Genomic DNA, 24,322 nt, shown 5'->3' with positions numbered 1-24,322 from the left:
TGAACATGTCTAAAAACTCTCCATAGAACAGAATGGATTGACATGGAATACTTGAATTTTGTATTTCATGAAGCTTTTTAGGTACTTGAAGGACAAAGCTTTACTGAAGAATACCTTCCAGAAGCCTACTATTGTAGAAACCTTCCCTAATAAAACTGCTGGCACAGTACATATGATACTACATCTAATATATGACTCCCGTACTCACAATGATAGTGGCTGATATACATTCATATGTTCTCCCCAGTCACGAAAGAAAAAGCCGTGTATGCCTTAAAGTTTGTGCTGATACATGGACGTTGACTAAACTGAGCCCTTTATTTATTTAAAATGGCAGTAATGTTGTGAAAACATAATAGTAGTAGGTCTTGTCACTCTTCTGCTTTCAATTATTTGCCCTCTACCAGGTTCTTCAGGAAAAGGAAAATGAGCAGGGATCTTTACCTGGGAAATAGAAGGGTTGACAAGGACATCGTTAGCATGTTGCTGACATGACACAAATATAGAATAGAGAAAGCTACCCAGAATAACAGGATTATAGCAGGACATTGACAGAAGAAAGAAGAAAGTCCTCTATGATGGAGGACTGGGCATTGGCTACTCTGTTACAAATACAGGGGTTAACAGCACAGAATTGTGGATGGTTTGACAGGGGGTCTGAACGACATGACCATGGGGTATTGTTCCTTAAGTATTTTTCTTCCATATTGGGAAGAAATTGTGTCAATTCAACAAAGACTGGAAAGAGCATCTGAGGTCCTTGACTAACATATGCAGGGAGGTGATCTTTTAACAACTTGAGAGAGAGACTTTGAAAAAGAGACTTGCCACAAAGAGCCAGGAGAAGAAATCTTAAAGAGGAAGACAGAAGAAAGAAATGATTAAGCATTAAGAGAGAAAAGAAAATCATGAAAGACATGTAGGGATATTTGAAGTCAAATGTCAGGGATCTAACGAACCTGTGGAAATAATACGGTTTTAGTATCGTCAGAGATACGCTGGCACACTTCAACAATAGCTGTATAAGAATGTGTATAAGAATGCAGCTTGCTAAGGAAAATGGGCAAAGGAAAGCAAGAGAAGGTGCTTCATTTTGTATCAAGTCCAGGAAGAGAGAGATTGTATCTTGGTGAATATGAAAAGGCAGAAGTAGCAGTTTGTCACCACTGGGGTCTACTTTTCATAACAGACTATAGCTCTCTTAAAAAAGAGGAAGTTCATGCTTTTTTTCTGACTTATTCTGAGCAAAAGAGGTATACAAGAAACTCGCCCTTGAGATAACAGTGGATTTCAACTACTTGAAAATGAGAATAATTATGTACCATGGCAAAAAAGGTCCATGAAGTTCTTGTTATGTTTTAGGGATGATCTTTTGCTTCAAGGGACAGAAGTTAAAGAGGCATTACTAACTTGAATTTCATGACAAGTAGGGTAGAATTCATTTTGACTTTAAAGGGAGAAGGTAAACCGGGTGCAAGCAATCATGGCATATTTTTAGCAAAGTAGGCTTCTCTATTCTAAGAAGAGGAAGAAAAAGCATTCTGCCCCTGCCAACTACAGATTACATTGTTATGTAGAAATAGCTAAACTAGCTTTAATCAAACTAATCTGGGTACTAAAAGCAGGTTCATCATAACAGCATGCCATCCTATACGAGTTATTTAACCTCCCTTCTGTACGGTCTAGCCTGTGCTCGGTCATTTAAAGCTAACCTAGATTTTCTACAGAGAACAATAGACTCATTTTTAATTAAACATACAATAGCAAGCTATCTTGATGTGAACAAAAGGAATTGTAGAAAGCTTAGGTATACTGTGTTAAAGTTGCATTAGGAGTCCTTCAAGGATTTGGAAAAAAATAAAAAGGCCACAATAAGGGGACATAACTGAAGAGTAATCTAAAAGAATAGGAATAAAAGAATAAAATCACAAAGCCTACAGTACCAAATGAGTGACAGGTAAAAAGAGATAGAAAATGCAACAAGGAAATGTGCCCAGATACTTAGTTAAATTTATCTTACAAAGAATTTAGAGAAGGAATGGGTTAAAAACTATTTAGATGATATAGGTTTGAGCTAATAGAGCCTGAAGAATTTGGTTTAATAATACAGCAAAAGTAATCTCTGAATTGCTAAGACTATGCGGGTTCCAGGAGACAAGAAAAGGATAAAATGTGTCTATCTAAGGTAAGCAGGTCTACAACTATACATGCTAATTTTAATCCTGATATTCCAGAAAAATTGTTTTATAAAGAGGTTAACATGGGTTTGTCAAAAACAAATAATCTCACACTAATCTATTGCCCTCTTTTACAATCAATTTCACTGATTCAGTAGAAAAACAGGTATCATAGACCTTGAGTTTACTGTAATTTGGAGACTGTCCCACAACAGTTTTATTAAAACAAAAAGCAAAGGAAACACAGTTTTCATGAAATCAAAACCAACTGGCATGCTGCTTGCAAAAAACAAACCTGAAGAGCATATTCAGGGACATCCTATAAGGGTATGTTGTCATTTCTGTTCTATTCAATATTTCCTTTAATGATCTGCAAGATGTAACAGAATATACATATATATTTAAAACAAATAAGTAAATGTTTCTCACCAACCTGGGAGCTACAAGGCAGAGTCAGAGTTCAAAACTATTTCTATTACCTGGATAAGTATCTAAAGTTAGAAGGAGGGCTAAGGCAAAACGTTACATCTGAGAAAAACTCAAATGCACAGACTAAAATTGGGAGAATTAGGTGGCAGTACATTAGAAAAGGTTCTCAGCAGAAGTAACACTGTCAGAAGAAAAGCAAATTATTTCTGCGATGTATTTATAGAAGTTCCTCTTTTGTCTAATACATAGGATGTAATTCTTACACTCTAGTTGGTGTCAGTCCTCAGCTGAACTGCTCTAAGGGGCCTCACACCTTACGATAAAGGCAAAAACCATACTGGAAAGAAACTAGAGAAAATCAGTAAGAATAAATCATTTAATGAACGTAGTCTGGGAGGAAAATGAACAAAATTGTGTAGCCTGTGTGAAGATGATATACATATCTACATATACAAACACTTGTATAAATAAATATCTACATATATTTACAAACAGATTTATAAAAACATACGTGAACAATATAAAAATATTGTCTGTTTCCATTTTGAGTTTGACAGCAAGGAATGCAGTAAAAGAATAAAGTGGGATACAAGGCAAATACATTTTCATAAATGCAGTTAAATATCGCTGCAATCTACATACCAGAGTTGTAGATTTCCTTCAAATAGGTGTTTTTATAAATCAATTACAGAAATATTTTTTATGGATGATATCACTTTTCAGACCATGATCCACAGCCTCCTAGATTTTGTGAACTACTCCTAAGAGGTCCCTGAAAGACAAATGGCAAAAGCAAATCAATTCTTAGCATATACAGCACTTCTCATATTCATGTTTATGGGTCCACAAATTGAAACTGAGTAACACTGATCAACATATATCTGAATCAGCCTCAGTGCAGAGATTAGATCAGACAGACTCGATGCCTACAAGCCTATAATTCTTTTTATTCCTACGTGAAAAATCACATTCCCTGTGTGACTCAACTTTTTTTTTTTTTATTTATAAAAATGCAAATAACACTGTTTTCCTACCTTACATGAAACCGTGTCAGCGCACACGTTACGGATTGTTCAGATGCAGCTGCAGTGACACGAACTAAAGCATGTGGGATTTTATTTACCTCTTCCTCCCACGGAGGTTTTTTAGGTTTTAAACCCGTGACAGGAGGACGGCACCTCCATTCCTGCTCTCAACGCACCCCGTGGAGAGGGACAACCCCAACCTATTCCCTCCGACACCAGTTTGGGCACAGGCCCTGCTGCAGGCCCTGCTGCGAGCTGGGGACGCGGGTTGCTCCTCTGGACCTGCGGCGATAAAAAACAACACAGCTGAAGTTTTAAGGAAGGAAAGAGAAAGGGAAGGGGAAGAGGAAGGAAGCTTAGGGAAGGCACCCCGGCGACCCGCCGGGCCGGCCCTGCTCTCCCCGCCTCCCTGAGGCGCGGCCTGGCCCGGCCTGCTGCGACAGCGGCGGCGGCGGCGGGGAGGCCGGGCGGCTCCATGGCTTTCATCCGCAGGCGGCGGCTGGAGCGGGAGCTGTACTCCAAGGAGAGGTGAGAGTCCCGGCCCCGGCCCCGGACCCCTCGGGTGAGAGGGGCCGGGAGTGCAGGCGCCGGAGGGTGAAGGGGCTGCAGGCGCCGTACCCGCCTGCGTCCTCGTTGCAGTCGGGTCGGTGCTGGGTGCCTGCAGTCAGGGCTGGAAAGGTGCCGGGCAAAGCTGGGGAAACGGAGATAAATTAAGCTCGCTCGGCTTAAACTGCGTGGAAGCAGCGCGTGGGAGCTCCATTTCGGGTGTTTTCAGTTGCGTTGGTGGTGTCGAGGCACAGCGCTGTTTCACTGTAGAGGCTGTTTGTTATTGTTCTGAACATTACGATCGGCGTATCGTCAGTCCTTCAATTACAGACTCTCTGACAGCTCCTTAAAGCTCTAAATGCAATTACCCCCTTCCTGCTCTCTGACTGTATTTCATGTTCCTATGACTAACTGACCATATGAGAAAGGCTTACCTTGCGCCCGGCCGGAATTTGCTCTCTTATTTTTAGCTTGTGTCACAGTTTCTTTTATGCGGCTTATCTATGCCTGGCTCATCAGAAAGTTTCAAAACCCTTCATAACCGTCATATTGCCATGTAGGAGATCTCTGCAAGGTAAGAGCGTGGCACCGTGGTGCCCCCCAGGTGCCTCCCGTTGCAGGATTTGCAGGGTCTGCAGCCACAGGGGCCCGCGTGGACACCGAGCCGGGCCCGCGTGAGTCCTGTGCAAATTCCTGGTGCTGGTTACACAGTGATGTTTATTGTTGGGGAGAAAAACATGTGACGAAGAGTTTGGCTCACTTTGCCCATCTAAATTCTGATTCATAGGTATTCAGCCGATGAAGCTACTACAGCTTTTGAAACGTTTCCAAAGGCAGAACGTATTCTGGATCCCTTTTTGCTTTCTTTTGCTTTCTTCTCCTTGCTGCTTTTGGGGGTTGCTGTGGTTTCAGTTAACTGTGAGGGTCCTGGAGGGAGAATGGACAAGCTTCCTGTGGAGGAGGAGAAGGATTTTTAATTGTGAAGTAAAGCATCTTCACTGTAGGAAAAGCTAGAAGTATGACTATAATAGCTCTGTTTAGGTTTTAACATAACTTGTCTCCACTTTTTTGAGAAGCTGAGGAAGAGGCCTCAACTCATCAGATTTGCTCTAAAGATCCAAGTGGTATAAAAGTCTCTCCTAAAAGCCCTGACAACAAAACCAACTTATCAATGTCTGTCAGCGTTACTGATCTGCAGTTAATGAAAGTTCCTTGGAAGCGTTTTAGGATCTTGTATCTTATTGTTTGTAGTTTGAGAACATCATGAAAGATTAATTTTGTTGTCATTTTCACTTGTAGCTTTTCCCATCTAAATATCTGCAAACTCATTTCTCTATTTCTTCCCCTTGCCTAACTTGACATATGTGTAAAATAAGAGTAAATTTGTATATATGAAATCAGGTGTGTGTGCGTATATATATATATACATATATATATATATATCGTGTCTCTTCTCCTCTCTCTCTTCCTGTGCCTTTCTGAAGGAAAAAAAAAAAAAAAGGAAATCATAAAACATTTCTTAAGCACTTTAAACGATTTTGGCTGTGAAATATCAAATCCTGTCTTTTGTTTTCCTTATCGGCAGTCCTGCCTTAAAACAGCACAAAAGAGATGTTTATTTTGCTTAATAGAAATGACATCCTCTGGAAGCTTTTCTTTTAGCCTTCTTGCTGGGTAATTGGTACAAGAACAATAGCCCATACTTCTCTTAAATAATCGTGCTGTAGTTATTTCTGACTGAGGTGACCAGGCCTTTCTGAAACTTTGTGGTAATGGTGTTTCATGTGTGGGTTTGTTAGTTTGCTGTTTGTTTGTTTTTTGTTTGTTTGTTTTTATATAAAGCAATGAACAAATATGCAAGCTATGAAAGTTCTGGTTGAGAGCACAGGGAAACAGTAGGTAAAAAGTTAATCTTCTTATATAGCTCCTCTGAGGGGGGAGGAAGGAAGATCAGTTCTAAGCGATCAGGAAAAAATCCCAAACTAATTACTTGGACTGATTTAATATCTGATTATGTATGTCTACTTTTCTTACTATGTTATTTTCTAGAAGAAAAGAAGATCATTCTAAAACGTCCTGTGTTCATACACTGAGAACAAAGAATGGGGTTTACTTTATATTTTATTAAACAAATCAATCTACCTAATGAGTTGGATTAATTTTGGCAGGATTTTTAACTTCAAATGTACCTGTATTCTTAGACATATATTTTCACTTTTCCTAGGTGTTCAGAGCGAAGAAAGATATTATGTTCTCTTCTAATTAATACAGTGTTGTGTGCATGATTACCCAATTTAATCCGTAAAAATACTCAACATGCATTAGTAGGAGTCTGTTGGTTTGTGTTTTTTTTTTTTTTAAATAATTTTAGTTACAAAACTTCGAGTTAAATGATGTGGCATTTTGGTAAGGTTGTTGCTCTCTTTATAAATAGAGTTCCGGGTTCTGCTGGCTGAGTGCCCAAATGTAGGCATATCTAACACTTGATACAGAGACGTTTTATAAATAGTTCTGCTGGTTTGCCTGCTCGGCTTCCTGTTTGAGGAGTTCATCTGTTTTGCTGTTCACATCACTCACGTAAGACAACATGCTGGCAGCATGTAGGTCCTGCAGATCGATGATGCTGTGTGATGTCCGCTTGTTTTTTTGTTTCATGATAAGTATGTAGCCTTATCTTAGCCTCTGAGGACAAAATATACGTAAGGAAGACTTCTATTCACACATCAGCTGGCCGATAGATACTTTGCTCTTAAGAGGAGGTTTACTTAGAGCTGGTTTTGTGTAGCTGCGGGCTGCTGCTGAACTGGTTCATCCCTGGCAGTGTACTTCTATTATGAGGACTGTACTTTGGTATCGGGTCAAGTGATTGTCCAAGGTGTGTCCGGTCAACCACTTGAAACTGTTCTGCCCCAGTAGTTTCCCAGCATGTGCAGTGAAGTGGTGGAAATGGTAACAATTCAATCACAGATGAAGAATTTAAAGCAGGATCAATGGGCTGCTGTTTCTTCTGGATGATGTAAATGGGGTTTTGCTGAGATGCTGGTCCCTGCACGCTCATTCCTGTGCCTGATTTGGTGCTTCAGGTGGTGGGTGACATTGGAACATAAAATAAATTGTGGGTTTGTTGGTTTTTGTTGTTGTCGGGTTGGATTTTGGTTCTCTCCCTGCTGACTATATTGCTGGATCTCGCTTGGATCTTTGCGAATTGAAGTGTGGACGGACGTGCACGTGAAGCAAAATAATACTAAAATTCTCAGGTAGAATGAGCCCAATATAACAGACTTTCTACTTGGGGGATATTTTATAGCATCTTGGCAGGACTTACAAACCTCAGGTTGTAGTTGGTAAATCAAGAGCTGTGTGTTTGGCTTCTTTGCTGCATACTTTGAACGATGCTAGGAATGTTTGGGTGCAATTTGGCTTCCCAAACCTTGTGTATAGGAGGTGACATCACATGAGGTTAGGTTTTGCAAGTGTTCTCCTGCTGCTTAGTGTCCTGCTTAGTTTTTGTATGCGTCTAGGGTGTGTTCTTGACTCATAGTCCTCAGCCCTTTTTGGAGTGGCAATTATATTGGAGCTTTTTGAAAAAGGCAAAAAATAAGCAAGACAAGACATTTTTTTTTTTTTTTTTTTAAAAAAGAGCAACCAGAGTTTCTCACTGCTTTGTTTGTGTACCAGCCTTACCTGCAGTACTCTTTCTTCTTCCTGCTACAGATTAAGTTTTGTTTGTCTTGGCAAGGTGCTTGCCTTCTCTTTTTCCTTTCCTTCTTTTTTTCCCTGAAGCTACTTTTTGAACCAATACTGATTCTTATCACAAGGGCACACCTTCCACATCACTTCAATTTGATTTTTTTTTCAGATTTTCTTAATGTCACTTTTCAGGGACAACACAAAAACAGGAATATGAAAAAGCCTTCAAGCAAATTTGTATTAGCATGCTTTAATTTACACTTAAGTGTAGGTACTTAGATTTTAAGCAACAGCTATTAAAAGGTTGATCCTCGTGGAATAAAGAGTTAATAGACAAACACCAGTGGATGCGGGTGGGTATCAAAGATGTTCCAACAAAAAAGCTGTTAGGGCCTTCATTAAAGTTTCTTCTTTTTCTCCCTCCTAGCTGCTTCTGCTGTTGATTTCAGATACAGGGTTTGCATTAAATCTGAGCTGTAATAGCTCAAATGCCCTTCCACCCATGTTAAAGCTCGAGGCTTTGCCCTGGTGGCCGTGGAGGCTGCCGATTCATTTCATCCTGGAAGGGGCACTGCTGCCTTCTCACTCTGACAGCAGGGCTGCTGCCCTCTGAGCAGAAAGGTCTTGTTTCTAGCCACGGTGTTCTTGCCCTTGACCCCTTCATGCTGTACAGTCTGTGTTACTTGTTGTTCCCCTCCATGAACTCGTTCTGGTTATTAAACCTGTGCAAAACTATCCTGAGGGAACTCCACAGCTCTGACTGGAAGCTGCTGTTCTTCTCTGTCTGCTAATTTGATGGCTTCTGCAGTTTGAAGTGAGTTGTCTCCTGAACTGTAAGTAGTCTCTGAGGAAGCTGGAAGGCTGGGTTGGACCACTGAAGCTGTTAAAGCCTGTTTCCTTCAGATTTTGAAATGATCAAATGCATTAACCACATATCATTTTCTGAGAAGCTTTCTTTTACTGTTGGCAAGACTTTATCCAAGGATAAAGACCAGACTGCTAAGAAGCTAAAACATAAGGCATTGAGCATTACACCATACAGATATTTTAATGGCATCTAAGCTTCCTTTGAAAATCTTGTCTATTTTGTTCCTCTCTGTCACTTTCAAATCAATATATCACTTTTTAAAAATAGTTTAATGTGTCAAGTTCAATGTATGAGGAAAAAATAGTAAATTGTATCTGAAGAAATGCCTGAAGAAATTTCTGAAGAAATGTGGCTTACTGACCTTATCAATCTGTTGTAAGCAATTAAATAGCCTGGTGACCACAAAAATTGTGAACGTAAGCCTGTAAAATGTATCTTTATTAGGAAGCCAGCATAAACACATCATACGATATGCTAGGGTATGAGTTTCATTGCTTGATTTCAAAGGCTATTTGAGTTGGTTTCCACGAATTTTCCAAGAGAAGATAGCTACTTAGAGAAAGGTAATGCTATTTTTAATAAATGCTAATGAAATTACTTGTTTCAAGTGATTCAACTTCAAGGAAGTTTCAAGTAACCATGAGGTTATACATTTCAAAAGTGGATTAAAATGAGCCACTTGCTGATGCTAAGAAAAATACCGCAAACGTGATCCTTTGGTGTTTGCCTGAAACAGTAGTTGCCAGTATTCATTGTTACTGTGCTATAGGAATAACGGGTTTGAGAGCAGCCACACATAGAAGATCCCTTTGCTTTTTATTAAAAAACACAAGTGCTTGCATTAGAACAAAACCTCTTTTTCCAGATACTAGTTCTTAGTGATAATTAAAAAAGAAAAAAAATCTTTTTCATTTTGGATTCGGCAGTGGTGTTGTACGTTTCTCAGTTGATACTTACGGTTTGCTTTTTGGGGAAAAATTAGACATAAATAGATTTTGTTGTTTTTCTTCTGGAGGGGAGGGGTGTGAAACCAATCGTATTATTGAAGCAGTCTGGTTCTTCTCACTGGAAGACCTTGTTTAGATGTTTGCCTGAGTAATGGCTGAGGCTGAGTTTTCTTGATGTCTTAGGCTCAGACTTGAGGAAAAAGGAACAGGCTTACCTAGTCTTACGTGACTTGACGCTGGGTTTGTGAGCCAGGCTGTTCTCCAGGGCAGCATGGTAAGTCATAGGCTTATGCAGCACAGGGACTAGCACAGCTGCTCAGTGGCTTGAGACCAAGATAGGGTTCTCCACTGCTATGCATTTCATCCGTTTCTTATCTTGGGCATCGTTCCTTTCCTTTGTGTGTGTGTTTGTTTTCTCTTGTCATGCCCAGAAGAATCAAATTACTATTCTAGCTCTGTACCAAACATATGTACAAATTCCTGTCATAGGACTATGTAGCAGCTGATAACATAAATTTTGTGTGTCAGTCATCTTGATACCACAAGCGTCTTTCGAATACCTTCTGTAGTTCTTTGGAAGACAATCACCCTGCTGGTTCTTCTGCAGTCCATCTGCTTAGTTGCATGTTGAAGATCCCCACTGCTATAATTGTATAGCTATTGATTTCCTGTTTTTTCAGACCTTCACAACACCATGTTTGCCTGCTGATGCCATGTACCAGAGAGTGATCTGTTCCCCTGATACCTGTAAATACTTGTTAAAACTCCTGGCAAGCCCGAATTGCCATCGTGTGTGGTGAAGGCTCTCACGAGGGACCCCGTTGATACAATTACTCTTAGTGGCTCTACTTATTTACGGAATTTCAGAAATGAGTTCTATCGAACATGATTTACCAGTTGTCACAAAAGATTTATGGGACCTTTAACATCATTGCTGTGAAGCTGATTGTTCCTTGTGTCCATAGTGTCTGTTCCCTGACAAAAAAGTGGAAGATTTTTCAAACAGATCTGGGCGTTACCTTTGTTCTTAAGTATTTTGGCTTGTGGATAATCATCTGAGTGTGTATGCTTATATATACTAGAAAGAAAAACATCCGGATGTTGAACTGGTTTACATATCCTGACACAGCTTTATTAAAAAGCTTTGAATAAAAATATGATAGCACTTGCTAGATCTGAGTTTGCAAAAGCCCAGAAAACTTAAGTTTGTCCTGTGTGACTTCAATTAGGTGACGTGTTGAAAAACGGGATTTAATGGTAGCTGTGGGGAAGCTGCTATGGTTTCATACTCCTCTACCCCCTTAGGATGTAGAATGTTCCTAGTGAAGCTTTTTTCTTCAAAATGCAGAGCTAGAGCTTCTATTTTAGCTTCTTGAAGGCGAGTGATGGCACCAAAGCCTCTGAAAGCTGGGAATTCAGTTTACACCTGTTGATAGGACGTGCTTTCATAGGTTGCAGTAAGTTTGAAAAATAAACTTCTATGAGAAACAGAAGGCAACTGATACCGTGTCTTCTGAGAAATGATATGTGATGGCAAAGCCCCTGAAACTCCATTGGAAACCTGAGATATTCAAGAAACACAGTAATGGTAACTGGGGGAACGGCTGAAGTGACCTTTGTGGATTTGCATTGAATTTTCTTAAGGAGTTTTGTATGGCTTACACTGCTGTAACCTGTATGTTTTCTAACATTTTAACATTAGTGTTTCTTAATGGGATCACAAAACACCTGTTTTCAAGAACGCAGGGGCAAAGATAATGCACTGGACTTTTTGTAGAAGCAGTGGTGTGTTAGGGCAGAGAGTCTTGGACGTGGGGTGTCAGGAGGTGTTGAGCATGTGGATCCACTTGTAAGTACAGCAAACCTTTGTCTTGGTGCATTTAGTGCAACACAGACACAACATGAAACTTACATAAACAGGATGTATTTTCCAGTAATGCTGTTTTTTCTAGTATGAAATATGCTGTCCTAGCAAGCAGACTGTTTAGTATGTAGTTCATTTCTTGAACTCTCAACATGTTTACTGCTTGCTATTTAAACGTGCCATAATGCCCTGGGGACGCTTGGTGCTTATTAGCATTGTCACGAGCATTTCTCGTAAAGCACCTCATGAACACAATGCAGAACTTAGCTCAAAGCGTGGATGTGAATAAATGTTAAGTACTTCTGCAGATCGGGCCGGCTCCACACACAAACAAGCAGTTGTATGTTGAAGGGAAATAAGATGTTGCTGCTCTGCCTGCTGCGCTGATATTCACTGTCATTCCCTGTTGCTGAAATGCATAGGTGACCCTGTGTTCACCCTGTTAGTAGAGCTGATGAGCTTTCATTACTTGCAGCAGTTAATTTGTTAGAGAACGTAGTTTCATGTTATATCAAATCTAACCTATTTGCATTTACTTTGTGTGAGTGTTGGCATTACCGTGATCCTGCAATGAAATGCTTTAGAAGATGTCTTCAATTTTTGTTGTTGTAGTGGTTTGTTTCCTATTGGATTAGCCCATAAACAGGTTTCCTGTGGGTTTGAACAAACACTGGCACTGGTACAAAATGCCAAAAAGTAGTTGGAGAATGCTTTATTAGAGGGTATCCATAGAGTGGCTCAGCCGTGTTGTAAAAACCATGCCTGTGGTTTGCACTTAACACTTGAAACCAATGTCACTTAGCTTTGCCCTGGAAAGATCTTATCTTCTCCGTTCTGCGCTGTTAGTTCCTGCTCCACCTTTTGTGTCATTGCATATTTTGACTGTCTTACACTGATCCGAGTTAAACGTAGTGTTATTATTAGCATTATTCCTTAAAGACTAGCTATGCTAGGATAGTTCCCACCTCAGACATATGAACAGACTGAAATATCTAACCTTGACTGTTTTGGAAGAGCATCAGTCAATCATCTTTATATGTATACAAACCATACAGGTTTGTTCTTTTAAAAAGCTATTTTAAATTAATTCATTCTTGGAGGTTGGGAGGGGGGCAGGGCACATATAGGGTAGGGAGGCCCTGCAGAGGGACCTGGACAGGATGGGTTGATGGGCAGAGGCCAGTGGGATGAGGTTCGACATGGCTAAGTGCTGGGTCCTGCACTTTGGCCACAACAACCCCATGCAGCGCTACAGGCTTGGGGGAGAGTGGCTGGAAAGCTGTGCAGAGGAAAAGGATCTGGGGGTGCTGATTGATGCTCGCCTGAACATGAGCTGGCAGTGTGCCCAGGTGGCCAAGAAGGCCAACGGCATCCTGGCTTGGATCAGGAATAGTGTAGCCAGCAGGACCAGGGAGGTGATCGTGCCCCTGTACTCTGCTCTGGTGAGGCCGCACCTCGAGTACTGTGTTCAGCTTTGAGCCCCTTGCTACAAGAAGGACATCAAGGCCCTGGAGCGTGTCCAGAGAAGGGCTACGAAGCTGGTGAAGGGCCTGGAGCACAAGTCCTGTGAGGAGCAGCTGAGGGAACTGGGAGTGTTTAGTCTGGAGAAGAGGAGGCTCAGGGCGGACCTTATTGTTCTCTACAGCTACCTGAAAGGAAGGTGTGGGGAGCTGGGGGTCGGCCTCTTTTCACAGGTAATCAGTGATAGGACTAGAGGGAATGGCCTCAAGTTGAGCCAGGGGAGGTTCAAGCTGGAAATGAGGAGACATTTCTCCTCATAAAGAGCAGTCAGGCACTGGAACGGGTTGCCCAGGGAGGTGGTGGCGTCACCATCCCTGGGGGTGTTCAAGGAAAGGTTGGACGTGGTGCTTAGGGGCATGGTTTGTGGGTGACATTGGTGGTAGGGGGATGGTTGGACCGGATGATCTTGAAGGTTTCTTCCAACCTTAGTGATTCTATGATTCTATATATATTATTAGTGAAGATTTCTGAAACACTTGATATATTTTATTAAGAACATTAGCTGTTTTGTGGTGTTTTCTTTTTGAAGAAATAATTTTTGTTTATTTATTTGTAGGTTTTCACTGCTGCTTCTTAACCTGGAAGAATATTACTTTGAACAGCACACAGCTAATCATATCATAAATAAAGGTTGCAGGGATGAAAGGTATGAAAGTTTTACATATATTCGTTTACTCTAGTTGTTCTAGTCTCATGTATCTGTAAAACACACACAACTACTACTTGTTTTTTTGTTCCTTTAGAAAAATCAGAGGTTCTCTAAAAATCTGTTCAAAATCAATCATTTTTGAACCTGATGAAAATATCCAACCCATTATCAAGGTAAGCAGTGCAACCTTGCAAGTTCTTGATAAATTAAGATTCCTTTTAAAAACCTTTTAAGAAGGGGTATGTGTTTTTCTTACTTGCTGCAGATACCATTGAGAGACTGCATTAGTATAAAAGCCTCAGAAGACAATGAAGCAAATAATCCTTTCACTCGGTATGTGAATTTGAGTTACTGTATATATGCATTTAACTCTAAAAAGCGGAAATGCCCATCACTTTAAATATCTTATTTACATTTTAGGGAAACATCTGGAGGGATTTCTGTTGTATGTAATCAGGTAAGAGCTGCATATAACAGATTCTTGATGTATAAACATGAAAGGTTACATTCTTTATTGTTGTCGTTCTCAGAGCTGGAATTTTAGGGTGAGGAGTTGACTGGAAACACAACTAATTGGTGTGGAAAAACCTTAGCATTAATATGAGACTATTGATGCTGGAAATTTCAAACTATAAAAGAATTTTTTACACTGCATTTTATAAAAGAGCTTAGGGCAATTTTAGAATTGAATGAAAAAGGCGAATAGACTGATCTCAAAGTGGTTATTAATCATCCTTGTTTTCGTCTTGCTATAGTTATATATAGATTTTTTTCTTTCTGCAGCATGTATTGGTAATGGCAAAGCCATCTTAGTCCTTTCAGTTCAGCTTTATAAAATCATTGGACTCTACTGTATGTCCACCAAGTCATTTTCAGTAGCTATCCTGAAATGTGGGCTCAAGTTTCAGTCATGAGTTGTGATTAATTTGAACATATGTATACTTAATGTTAACCAACAGAATATACTTCAAGCTTTGCAAAATTGGGGCTGATAAGTGTTCCAATGCTTCAAACAAACAAACAAACAAAGAAACCCCTCATGTTTTCCTTTATGGAAAGAACAGAGATGAGGTGGGAAATACGAATATGCTAGAATGTTTGAGAAGGTAAAATGTTTTTACCAAGAGTTAATACTGAAAGCCTTGTGTTATGTACTCTGGCAGTCAGAGGTACACAACCATTCAATTTTTTCTATGCTATTTTTTGTATTGAGTATTTTACAGTTGTTGTTTATAGGTATTTCTAATTGTTCCATGCAAACTTGCAGGTGGTCAAAAAAAAGTGTTGTCTTTTATTACACTTTTTACTCATCCCATCTACCATACACTGATGTTCTGAAGAACAGATGAGTATAAAAACATTCACGAAGAAAAGAGAATGAACTTTTAAAGTGTCAAATGTTGTTAGTCCTACTACGTGTAGCGTGTCAGTCATCCTTCTGTCACTGGGGAAATGCTCTGAAACATTTTGCTGTGATGATACATATTGGTATTTTATATAAAAGGCATAGGGACTTTCAAGTATAAAGTACTCACTCAGTAGTTGTACTGATGATAAATCATGATCTAGTTCTGAATATTTTTTTAGTAGAATTTCTGTCTTGTAGGAAACTGTACATATTGAATAATTGGATCATCTTAAACGTGTTCACCTTTTCTTTGGGTTCAAATTTGTTAATGCATAGCTGGATAAGAAGCTTTGCTTTATGTAACAAGAAAACTAAAAAATAATTACTATAAAACAGCAAATATAAATAGTAATTGGAGATTATATTATTTTCTGGTACTTTTTCTTAAGATAGAATTGGAGAAAAGTCCTCCAAAATATGAAATTAATGTAGTATGCTAAATTTTTTGTTCTGCTTCCATATGTTTTTTGATGTGTGCTGTCGACTTTTCCCTCATAGTTTGGAATTTGGGACTTTCAGTGTAGAATAGTATTTAGTTATCATACAGAAGTAAGTGCTGAGTATAAAGCAAGTGTCTCTTACTCTGATTTTTATTCTCCTATAGCCTGATTCGGGTCTGTAAAAGCTGATGTCAGATGAAAGGAACTAATTGCCATTATTATTTGATGTAGCACTTAGAGAGGCATGCTGAGCCTTCAAGCTTCTAAGCATGCCACTCAATTTCTGCTGGCTTGCCCGTACTGTGAGTTGTTATGTGGCAAAGGTCGGCTCTGTTAGCTTCTGAGCCCTACTGAAGTCCAGGTAGACAATGTCCACTGCTCTACCCTCATCTGTCAGGCCGATAACAGTATTTCTCTTGGTTTTGGTTTTCTTTATCTGCCTTTGAATGCAGACCCACAGGCATGGTGCTCTCTGTAGGAAGCAAACGAAGGCACTGGGTCTGGTGGAGCCATGTGGATGCCTGGTGTGTTGAAAGGCTCTCAGGCCATGGTGTAGAATAATACGGTTGGTAGTGCAGTCTGGTGCCTTTCGTGGAGTTCAGGACTGAGTTAGTCTTAATCAGGCATGAGATTTTAACAAGTTTGAGCCTTTCCTATGGACAGGGCAAAACATGACTTTTCTGGCTTTTGACACCTTTCAGACAGCAGATGATAAGGTGATAAACCAATGTGCCAACAGTTAAGCCTTTGTGTAGGAGATGTGAAGACAAGGATCTGAAGGTTTCATGTGTTTGTTGGTTTTTTTTTGTTGTTTTTTTTTCTTTGGGGGGGGGAGGTCCTCTCCAGATCTGAGAGTCTGAGAGTAGCATCAGAGAAACAAAAATGTTCAAAAGCGAGTTATTGGATGAGAGAGGAAATCTGAGGTTTCGTGGCTGTCGGAACAGGAAGGAAAATGTTTGGCAGTGGAAAGAGCTCATTTGAGGAGGCTCATGGGATTTCATGAGTTTCCCCTGTGGGTAGGGGCATTCCCTTCAGAGCAGAACCCAAGGGACATGAGCTGCCAGACAAAAAGGTGGGGAGGAGTATTCTGTTGAATGGGGCCAAACTGGTGGCTGTGTTTACTGCCTTTAATCTTCAACTCCTTGAAGGTCATATGATGGGAATAAAAGCTCACTAATTGACTGTATAAGTGAGTAAGCCTCTGAAATCCATTGGACACTTGTCCCTTTTGTGGTTAGCAGCTACAAAAGGTCATTGTTTTTCTGCAGTTCATGTAGGGTAGTTAAAGCAGGATATTGCAACCCAGTATTCTGCTTGCTTAAACAGTGTTTTTAGCTTTGCCTTTATCAGGATTTATGTTTATTATTGATGTGAGTTTTGGGGGGTTTTTTGGATGTTTTTTTTTTTGGGGGGGGGGTGATTTTTTTCAGACTAAAACTAACATTCTCGCTTTTTCAGGCTTTTCTCATTAAAGAAAGAAACATTATTGCACCCTATAAAACGGTCAGAGTAAGTATACATTTTTTCTCTGTTTTTAGTGAACTCATGTTCTGCAAAGACCTATGCCCTCATTTTGGGAAGAGTAAGATGATTATAAGTTGAGGAATATGACAATAAAGCTTAAAAAAACAAATAATTGTGCATATTGGATAAAAAACAGTGTTTGAATTCTACGGTGTATTTGTGTTATTTGTTGGAGGACATACTGCAGATTTGACCCTTGCTGTGCAGCTCTGTGGGCTGAACAGAGCTGTCAGCTGGGCACTAGTATTTAGTGGACACTGCTTCTCCTCAGTTCTAAGCATACCGGAGATGAGAGATTCCTAACTGATATTTCCCAGCTGAATGCGTCACGGTTCAAAGGAATGGCAGATAAGTCTGCTCGCAGCAGAAACCAGAGCTTGCTTCTGGTTCCTTTCTGCTGATAGGGTGAGTCTGCTCCAGTTCTTGAGCCTGAAGGCCTCAAAGTGCACAAGTAAGGGTTTTTCAGCTGGAATGGGAGATGGGTTAAGATACAAATACCAAATGAAAATTCAGAGTCATTAAAACACTATTTCTGCCCAAAAATTCTTTCCAAAGGCAAGAATTGAAACAGGCTATTATATTATATTTCTTGCCATATTCATTCAAGTAAAAAATTTCAGGAGTCATGGAGTCCATAAATATGTATTACTGCTATAAGAGACAAGAAGATTGTCTGAATTATTCCCTAAACAACTGGTTTTGGTTGTTTTGTTGATGTCTCTTAAACTATTTTATTTATTTTTTCTTAAATTTCCTTGTTCATTTGCTTTATGCCATTAGTTCTTTGTGCTAAACCTGATTTCTGTTCTGCTCCATGTATTTTCTGTTTTGTCTCCAAGTGCACAATTTATTAAATATCTTATAACTATCACATTGACAAAACAGTGAAAAGATATGAATAAAAGAAGTGAATATACCACACAAATTGGGTGATGTTCATGAGGTTATCACAGAATTGTAGGGGTTGGAAGGGACCTCAAGAGATCATCGGGTCCAACCCCCCTGCCAAAGCAGGTTTCCTAGAGTTTTTATTAATGAGTAGTCGAAACGTGATTACATTTGGAATCATTCCCGTTTAAAACTATTTATGTAGAGAAGAATGATGACTTTTAAAGCCAGGTCTTTGAAGATTGAATGGGCTGGAATATTTTGTCTAAAAACTACATATAGTAGCTGTCCAAATGTATTGTCATTTACTAGTCAGAGCATTTACTAATTCTATATTTACGTTTGTGATATTAAACTAGTTAGAACATGTACTAGTTCTACACTTACTGATGTTTTCACTATATTAAATGGAGCACTTCAAAGCTATTATGTTGCATTATATTAAATAACTGACCAATTACTATGCAAAAAGCTTACTACAGGGAAGATGGATTTGTAAAGAAAAAAAAGTTCGAGTTTAACATAGGTCTTTCAAATGTATACTGCAACCTATGGAAACAATTTGACAAGGTTTTAGTGTATTTTAATTTTAGGTGTTTTTTTTCTTTTCTTTTTTTTTTTTCATTGTACTTTATTTTAAACTTACTTGTAGTAAATATCCTTTTGGTTTTAGGGTACCACAGAACACTTATTTCAGCTGGATGTGGCTGGGAAAGTAGGAGATGTTGTGCAAACTCTACATCAGGTACGTGGTTATTTGGTATCACCACACACTTTGTCCGAGTATCTTTTTGGTATTTGATGGGGAGCTTTCTTTAAATATTTTGAGTAACTTATTCTCAAAGTGAAATTATGGGAGTATCTATTTTTTAAAATGCAGCAGTTGAACATAGCATCTAGTTCTGAAAGCTGTTGCAAGCTACTCTCAATAGCTTTTTACTGTGTGGGGTAGTAGTGTATAGACAAATTATAACAACGACCAAACATGTTCTACTTTAAAAGGAAAGAATAATAACTCTTCTAGTACTCCAGCACTAAGAACGCTAATGCCCTCCCAGTTGCTATTGACTTGTGACTTGTGTGGGAGTTCTGTGCTATTTCACTTAAAGTTCAATGTCCTTTAGCTCTACAGGGCTTCTTGTCTAGATAAGATGGGAGATCAAGCTGCCATGGTAAGTATCTCATTATTTCTATCAGAATATCAATGTTACTAATGAAACTCTAATTGTATTTGGATCATAGACTGTGTTTTCTTTTTTCTTCACATTAGATAACTGCTATACTGCAATCCCGTTTGGCTAGAACTTCATTTGATAAAAACAGGTATTTTTCTAATAACTTTCTACTGGGAAAATATATTTGAATTTCTGGTCAATTAGTCTCCTGCTTCAGTACTTAAGTGCTTCCTTGGGGAAGCACAAGTTCTTTAATTCAGAGAGTTATCTTCTTTACACTCTGAACCATCTGGAATGGAGAATTACAACACAGAATTTGTCAAGGTGAATATGTTACTTCCCCCCATTTCTTTCTTCTTCAAACTGTTCATTTTACCTATTATTTTTTTGCAAATTGGGCATTGGTATATGCAGAATAAAGCTCTGTATAGAAAAGTGAACATAGAAATGGTATACTGCTCTGAGAATGGTGCAGAACACGACTTCGTAAAGTAGAGGTCTCAACAAAGAACTTTCTTCTTTCCTAAAATAGCGAAGTCCCCATTCTGACATCCCATGGTTATAAATTAATCTGAAGAATTTAAGGGTAGCTCTGCGTATGTAAGAACCAGAGGTAAACTTACTCCCTTTCTTCACTTGTAGATTTCAAAGCATTTCTGAAACGCTGAATATGGAATGTAAAGCAGAAATGGTGACACCACTGGTGACTAATCCAGGGCATGTGTGTGTTACTGATGCTAACTTGTACTTCCAGCCTCTTAATGGATATCCTGTAAGTGCCTCATAGATGGTCTTGCATATGGTGTGAGCTCGCTGCTCCTCTAGTGGACAGGTTTTCTTGTATTATTCCTCTTAAATGCACATGCAGCACATCTCCAAAAAACTGTATTTTCAGTTCTCATAAAAAGTTCCTTAGCATTCCTTTAATTTATGCTGCTCTGACTTCATTCAGTATATCTCAGTACTCTGACTCTGTGCTAACTTGCTTAAAACTTACCTCTTACTGACAAAGCACAAAATGTCCTTTGCTCATTCTCCATTAATATTTAGCAATAACTTCTTGTAAAAATTCATTTAAGGTAAAGTTCTAATCTTACTCTGTGGTGCTGTTCCTACCTGGTGAGAGCTTTATATACATTTACTTTGTATTGGAAGATTTTAGCTAGGTTTTCTATTAAACTGAGCATTTATTTCTCTAGGGGAAAATTGACAGCATCTCACTGCTTTGGAACTTTGTCACAGAAGTAGCAGCAATAGTCCTAGCAGGCTATTAAAATCCTGAAAATGTGTCCAGACAAGTAAAATGTTTCACATCTTTTTATGACAAAATGCCATTCAATTTTCATCCATTAGATGGCACCATTGGCAAACATTTTGCCTAGCAACCCAATGGCTTCCTTATTTTTTAATACAGATCTTTGTGTTCTGCTAGTCTTTTGCTTGATTATTCTTACTGGCAACAGATTTAGGTGATTAATGCATTGTTCTTATTTTATTCTTAAGCTGCTTTGCTACTCAGACAAGGACCAACAGCAAAGACAAACTTCCTTTTTTTAAAGTAACTGCTTAAAACCACTGTTTCACTTCTAAAATGACATGGGTGGATATTGCTTTGATATTGCTAGTATCTCTAGTTCAGAGAAACTTCAGATTGATTGGAAAGGTTAATGTAAAAGAATATAAATCTCCTGGAATATCTCAGTCTTTTTTCCTCACCACCCTACCCATTCCCCCTACAGAAACCAGTAGTACAAATAACACTGCAAAATATACGTCGCATCTATAAAAGAAGACATGGTCTAATGCCACTGGTAAGCTCAAATATATATATATATATATACATGCTGTGTATATGTTTTGTTAAACTGACCAGCTGAAATTGTGTGCATCATTAGGTAAAATGTATATGTTTTTAAAAACTATGGAATATTTAGTGAACAGCACTCAAAAACTAAACCTAAAACACTAGAAGGTGTTTTAGTTCCCTGTGCTGTCAGAAGGATGGAAACAGGAAAATTGAACTCTGTCAAGGATGAAAAATTTCCTTCATAAGCGGTCGGTGTAGGGGAAGGGAGAAGGGAGTACCTCCAGGGAACAATTCATCCCATTTATCTCAAACACCTATCTTATGATAGAATGAATTGCCCTCTCATGGTGGGCAATTCTCATATTTTCTCTCTCTGGATTGATTCATGGAGGGAGCCTGATCACTAGTTTAGTTTGAGACTAATGTGGAGTGATGAGCCCTGCTGTACATGACTGAGGGATACCAACAGTGCTATGGTGGAACCTCAGTTGTGTGTTCTCAGTGTTATCACTGAAATTTCAATATTGAACAAAGTTCGCATGTCAAAACACCTTTAAACTAAATGGACCTTTAACTCTTTGCCTCACTTCATTCACTTAGGACAAAAAATATATTACCTGTCCTTAAACAAGCTAGATGGAGCCAGTCTATGGACAGCTGTAAATCTGTTTGCTTAGTTGGGTGTAAATTGAATGCTTTTAGGGTTGGAAACGGAAATGATCAAGATGTTAGACTGTATATAGGCAAAACTACTGCCCAGCTTATTAGTCTTAAGCTTTAGATATTAGTAACTGGAATATTTTGTAAAAGCATGAATGTTATACCTTGACAGTAACCGCTTTCAATTTGTTTTTTCTTCCCCTTTAACTTCTAAGGGACTTGAAGTATTTTGCACAGAAAATGATCTATGTTCTGATATCTACTTGAAATTCTACAGCTGTCAAGATCGAGATGAGCTCTATTTCCTTATTGCAACATATCTAGGTTTGCAGTATTTATTTATTAATGTAGTTTGCAGTCTCTTGTGAGGGGAAATTTGTCTGGGTTTGGCTTTCTTGATTTGTAGGGAGAATTGGAAGAATAGGCCCTAAAAATTTTTGGTAGAAGCAAGCAAAGTTCAAAATGAATGTTGCAAAGTGGCATGTTTTTTGTTTGTATTTGAAGAACTGAGTGTGAAAGCTGAGATAACATTATTAAAGTGAAACTGATTCCTTTAATCTGCAACGTGATATGTAGTGCCCAAAAACCAAAATAATAAAATAGAGCTTCTTCAAAGCAAGGAGTAAGAAAGACCCGCTCAGCTAAATTGTGCTTTGCTGGAAGAATATAGACAGGCTTGTTGGTGGATTCCATTCCTACCCCGTGTTAAGTCTGAGTATAAATTGTGTTGAGAAAGCTCCTGTAGTGAATGGATTTTTTGCACACACAAATATTTGAACTTTCCTCAAGCTCAGCAGCAATGGTTGATGAAAATTACCTTTCAAAAACTATTAAATTATCACTTCTGTTAAGTCTTTTATTCATTAATTCCTAGAAAGTGGTGCGTATCTTTTGCAGATCATGAACACAAACTTTCTAAAATGCTAGTATGTGCGCTGAGAAAATGAAAGGAAAAGCTAATAGTTATTTTTTCAAGACTGCTACTACAACTGAAACGCTGGAACTCCATGTTTACTGCCAATATTGAAAGTGTTTATGTAAATTTTGTACTATGTCATTGTTGTACCGGAACTGTAGTTCTGTTTTAATGAATTTGCCTAAATATCAGTTGACATTTTCCCTACTTCATCAAATCTTAGAGTGTTCACAAAGAAAACTGGAAAATCCACAATGAAATGATCACTTAACTTCAGAATCCTTTTTGTCTTTTATATTTTCCTTTTGAAAAGGAAGTAGAATTTGACATGATTTTCTCTGCTATTAAACTAATTGCGTGCTGTTACCCCACTTCAGACTTTGCTGGATAACTTTCTCCTGTATTTTTTTTCCAAAGACAAAGTTTCCAGGTGCAGGGACTGATGAAGTCAAAGCTTCCAGTTCCATGGAAATAAATTATTTGTGTCCAACTCTACTTTCCAAAGAGGTCAAAAGATGTACAAGGGGGTGGAGTGGAAAAATCAGTCTTCTCTCTTTTATTCTGCTTCCAGCGCAGTTCTTTGTTCTGTCTTGAAGATTTTGTTGATGTTGGACATTAGGGATAGGGCTCACCCTTTTATAATTTCTAAAGGTGCTTGTAACATCTCAGTGGCTGGATGCTTCAGGTACATACTTGCTACTCTCTTGAGTGGTGGTAAAGTTTTGTCTTCCACTAGTTTCTCTGTTTCAGTTGTCTTGATACTGATCTCCTTTTACATTTGTGTGTGACTCCTTGCAATAAGTTATTGTCAGTGGGCATCCTTAGTTGTCCAGTAGAAAAACATATTTATTTTTTTCCTTGCTTCCTGGCAGAGCTGCTTCTTGAAACCTGAAATCTTAAAGATTGCCTGTTTGCCATGGAAGCTGTTCGTGGTCTGCAAATATTGTTCTATTACTTCATAAACTTTCAGGTTCTTTTCCACCTATTGTGTCCACGTTTAGTTTCAAAACTCCTTCTGGGTGATTTTTTTAATTTTTTTTTTTTTTTGGGGGGTGGGGTGGGGACGACACATAGAATGCACTTCAGGCCTATCTGAACAGGTATTACAAAATATATAAAGAATAATAGCTATTGAAACATAAATTTTCTACTTAATTCTGATTGGTTCTTTTAAACAACTGTGCCCTTAATTATTTTACATTGACTAATATTAATTACAGTATAATTTTGTGGGTGGAATTCCAAACCTCAAAACCCCTTAATGCTATGTTTTATTTTAGAAAATCATATTACAGAGCATACAGCTGAAAGTTACATGTTACAATGGCAGCGAGGACATTTATCGAACTACGAATATCTTCTTCATCTCAACAATCTGGCTGATAGGAGCTGCAATGATCTCTCCCAGTATCCTGTATTTCCCTGGATCATAGCAGACTACTCTAGTTCAGTATTAGGTATGTGTATACAAGAAGGCATGTTAGTGCATCATGCCTAACATCTCTAGGGCAGGTGGGGGGGATGGGTGTTACACTGCCAAAAGTTCCAGGTACATCAAAATGCACTTGGTGTTAGTGGCCTTGGATGTTTTTGTTTGCACTTACCCTTATTCTGGAGTTCAGTGGACAACTGAACTTCCACTTTTTCTGTTAAATATTTCACTTTTCACGTAAAGACTCTTTAGCATCTGCTTGGTCACTGAAAATCAGTGGTATTGAACATTCAATGTGTAAGAATGGATAAAATGGCCTTTCGTGGAACAATCTGGATGTATTGAAATGTATAGGA

General features: G+C 38.8%; 1 protein-coding gene and 1 long non-coding RNA gene across 4 annotated transcripts in view; one reads left to right on the top strand and one right to left on the bottom strand.

Annotated features, from left to right (window-relative positions):
- Positions 1-234: 234 nt before the first annotated feature.
- On the bottom strand, positions 235-4,595 carry LOC118251303 (uncharacterized). Of its 2 annotated transcripts, XR_004779746.2 has the most exons (5): positions 4,250-4,595; positions 3,641-3,913; positions 3,249-3,378; positions 2,473-2,547; positions 239-444 (listed from the first exon to the last, which is right to left on the bottom strand). It is a non-coding gene; the product is annotated as an uncharacterized LOC118251303 (long non-coding RNA). The 2 variants fall into 2 exon arrangements; XR_004779747.2 differs by lacking the exon at positions 4,250-4,595 and having other exon boundaries at positions 235-444; positions 3,641-3,787.
- The window catches only part of NSMAF (neutral sphingomyelinase activation associated factor), a 39,866-nt gene continuing 19,510 nt past the window's right edge, over positions 3,967-24,322 (top strand). The window contains exons 1-13 of one of the 2 annotated variants that reach the window (XM_035553282.2): positions 3,967-4,159; positions 13,624-13,713; positions 13,811-13,889; positions 13,982-14,049; positions 14,137-14,173; positions 17,023-17,073; positions 18,650-18,721; positions 19,101-19,148; positions 19,247-19,299; positions 19,794-19,923; positions 20,891-20,962; positions 21,834-21,942; positions 23,815-23,991. In XM_035553282.2, coding sequence (XP_035409175.1) covers positions 4,107-4,159; positions 13,624-13,713; positions 13,811-13,889; positions 13,982-14,049; positions 14,137-14,173; positions 17,023-17,073; positions 18,650-18,721; positions 19,101-19,148; positions 19,247-19,299; positions 19,794-19,923; positions 20,891-20,962; positions 21,834-21,942; positions 23,815-23,991 — 1,039 coding nt within the window. In that variant the 5' untranslated portion in view covers positions 3,967-4,106. The remainder of the gene's footprint in view (positions 4,160-13,623; positions 13,714-13,810; positions 13,890-13,981; positions 14,050-14,136; positions 14,174-17,022; positions 17,074-18,649; positions 18,722-19,100; positions 19,149-19,246; positions 19,300-19,793; positions 19,924-20,890; positions 20,963-21,833; positions 21,943-23,814; positions 23,992-24,322) is intronic. The other variant, XM_035553281.2, reaches the window with a different exon arrangement.

The sequence above is a fragment of the Cygnus atratus genome, chromosome 2 (assembly GCF_013377495.2).
Source record: "Cygnus atratus isolate AKBS03 ecotype Queensland, Australia chromosome 2, CAtr_DNAZoo_HiC_assembly, whole genome shotgun sequence".
Classification (NCBI taxonomy): Eukaryota; Metazoa; Chordata; class Aves; order Anseriformes; family Anatidae; genus Cygnus; species Cygnus atratus.
This window is presented reverse-complemented; position numbering and strand designations above follow the sequence as displayed.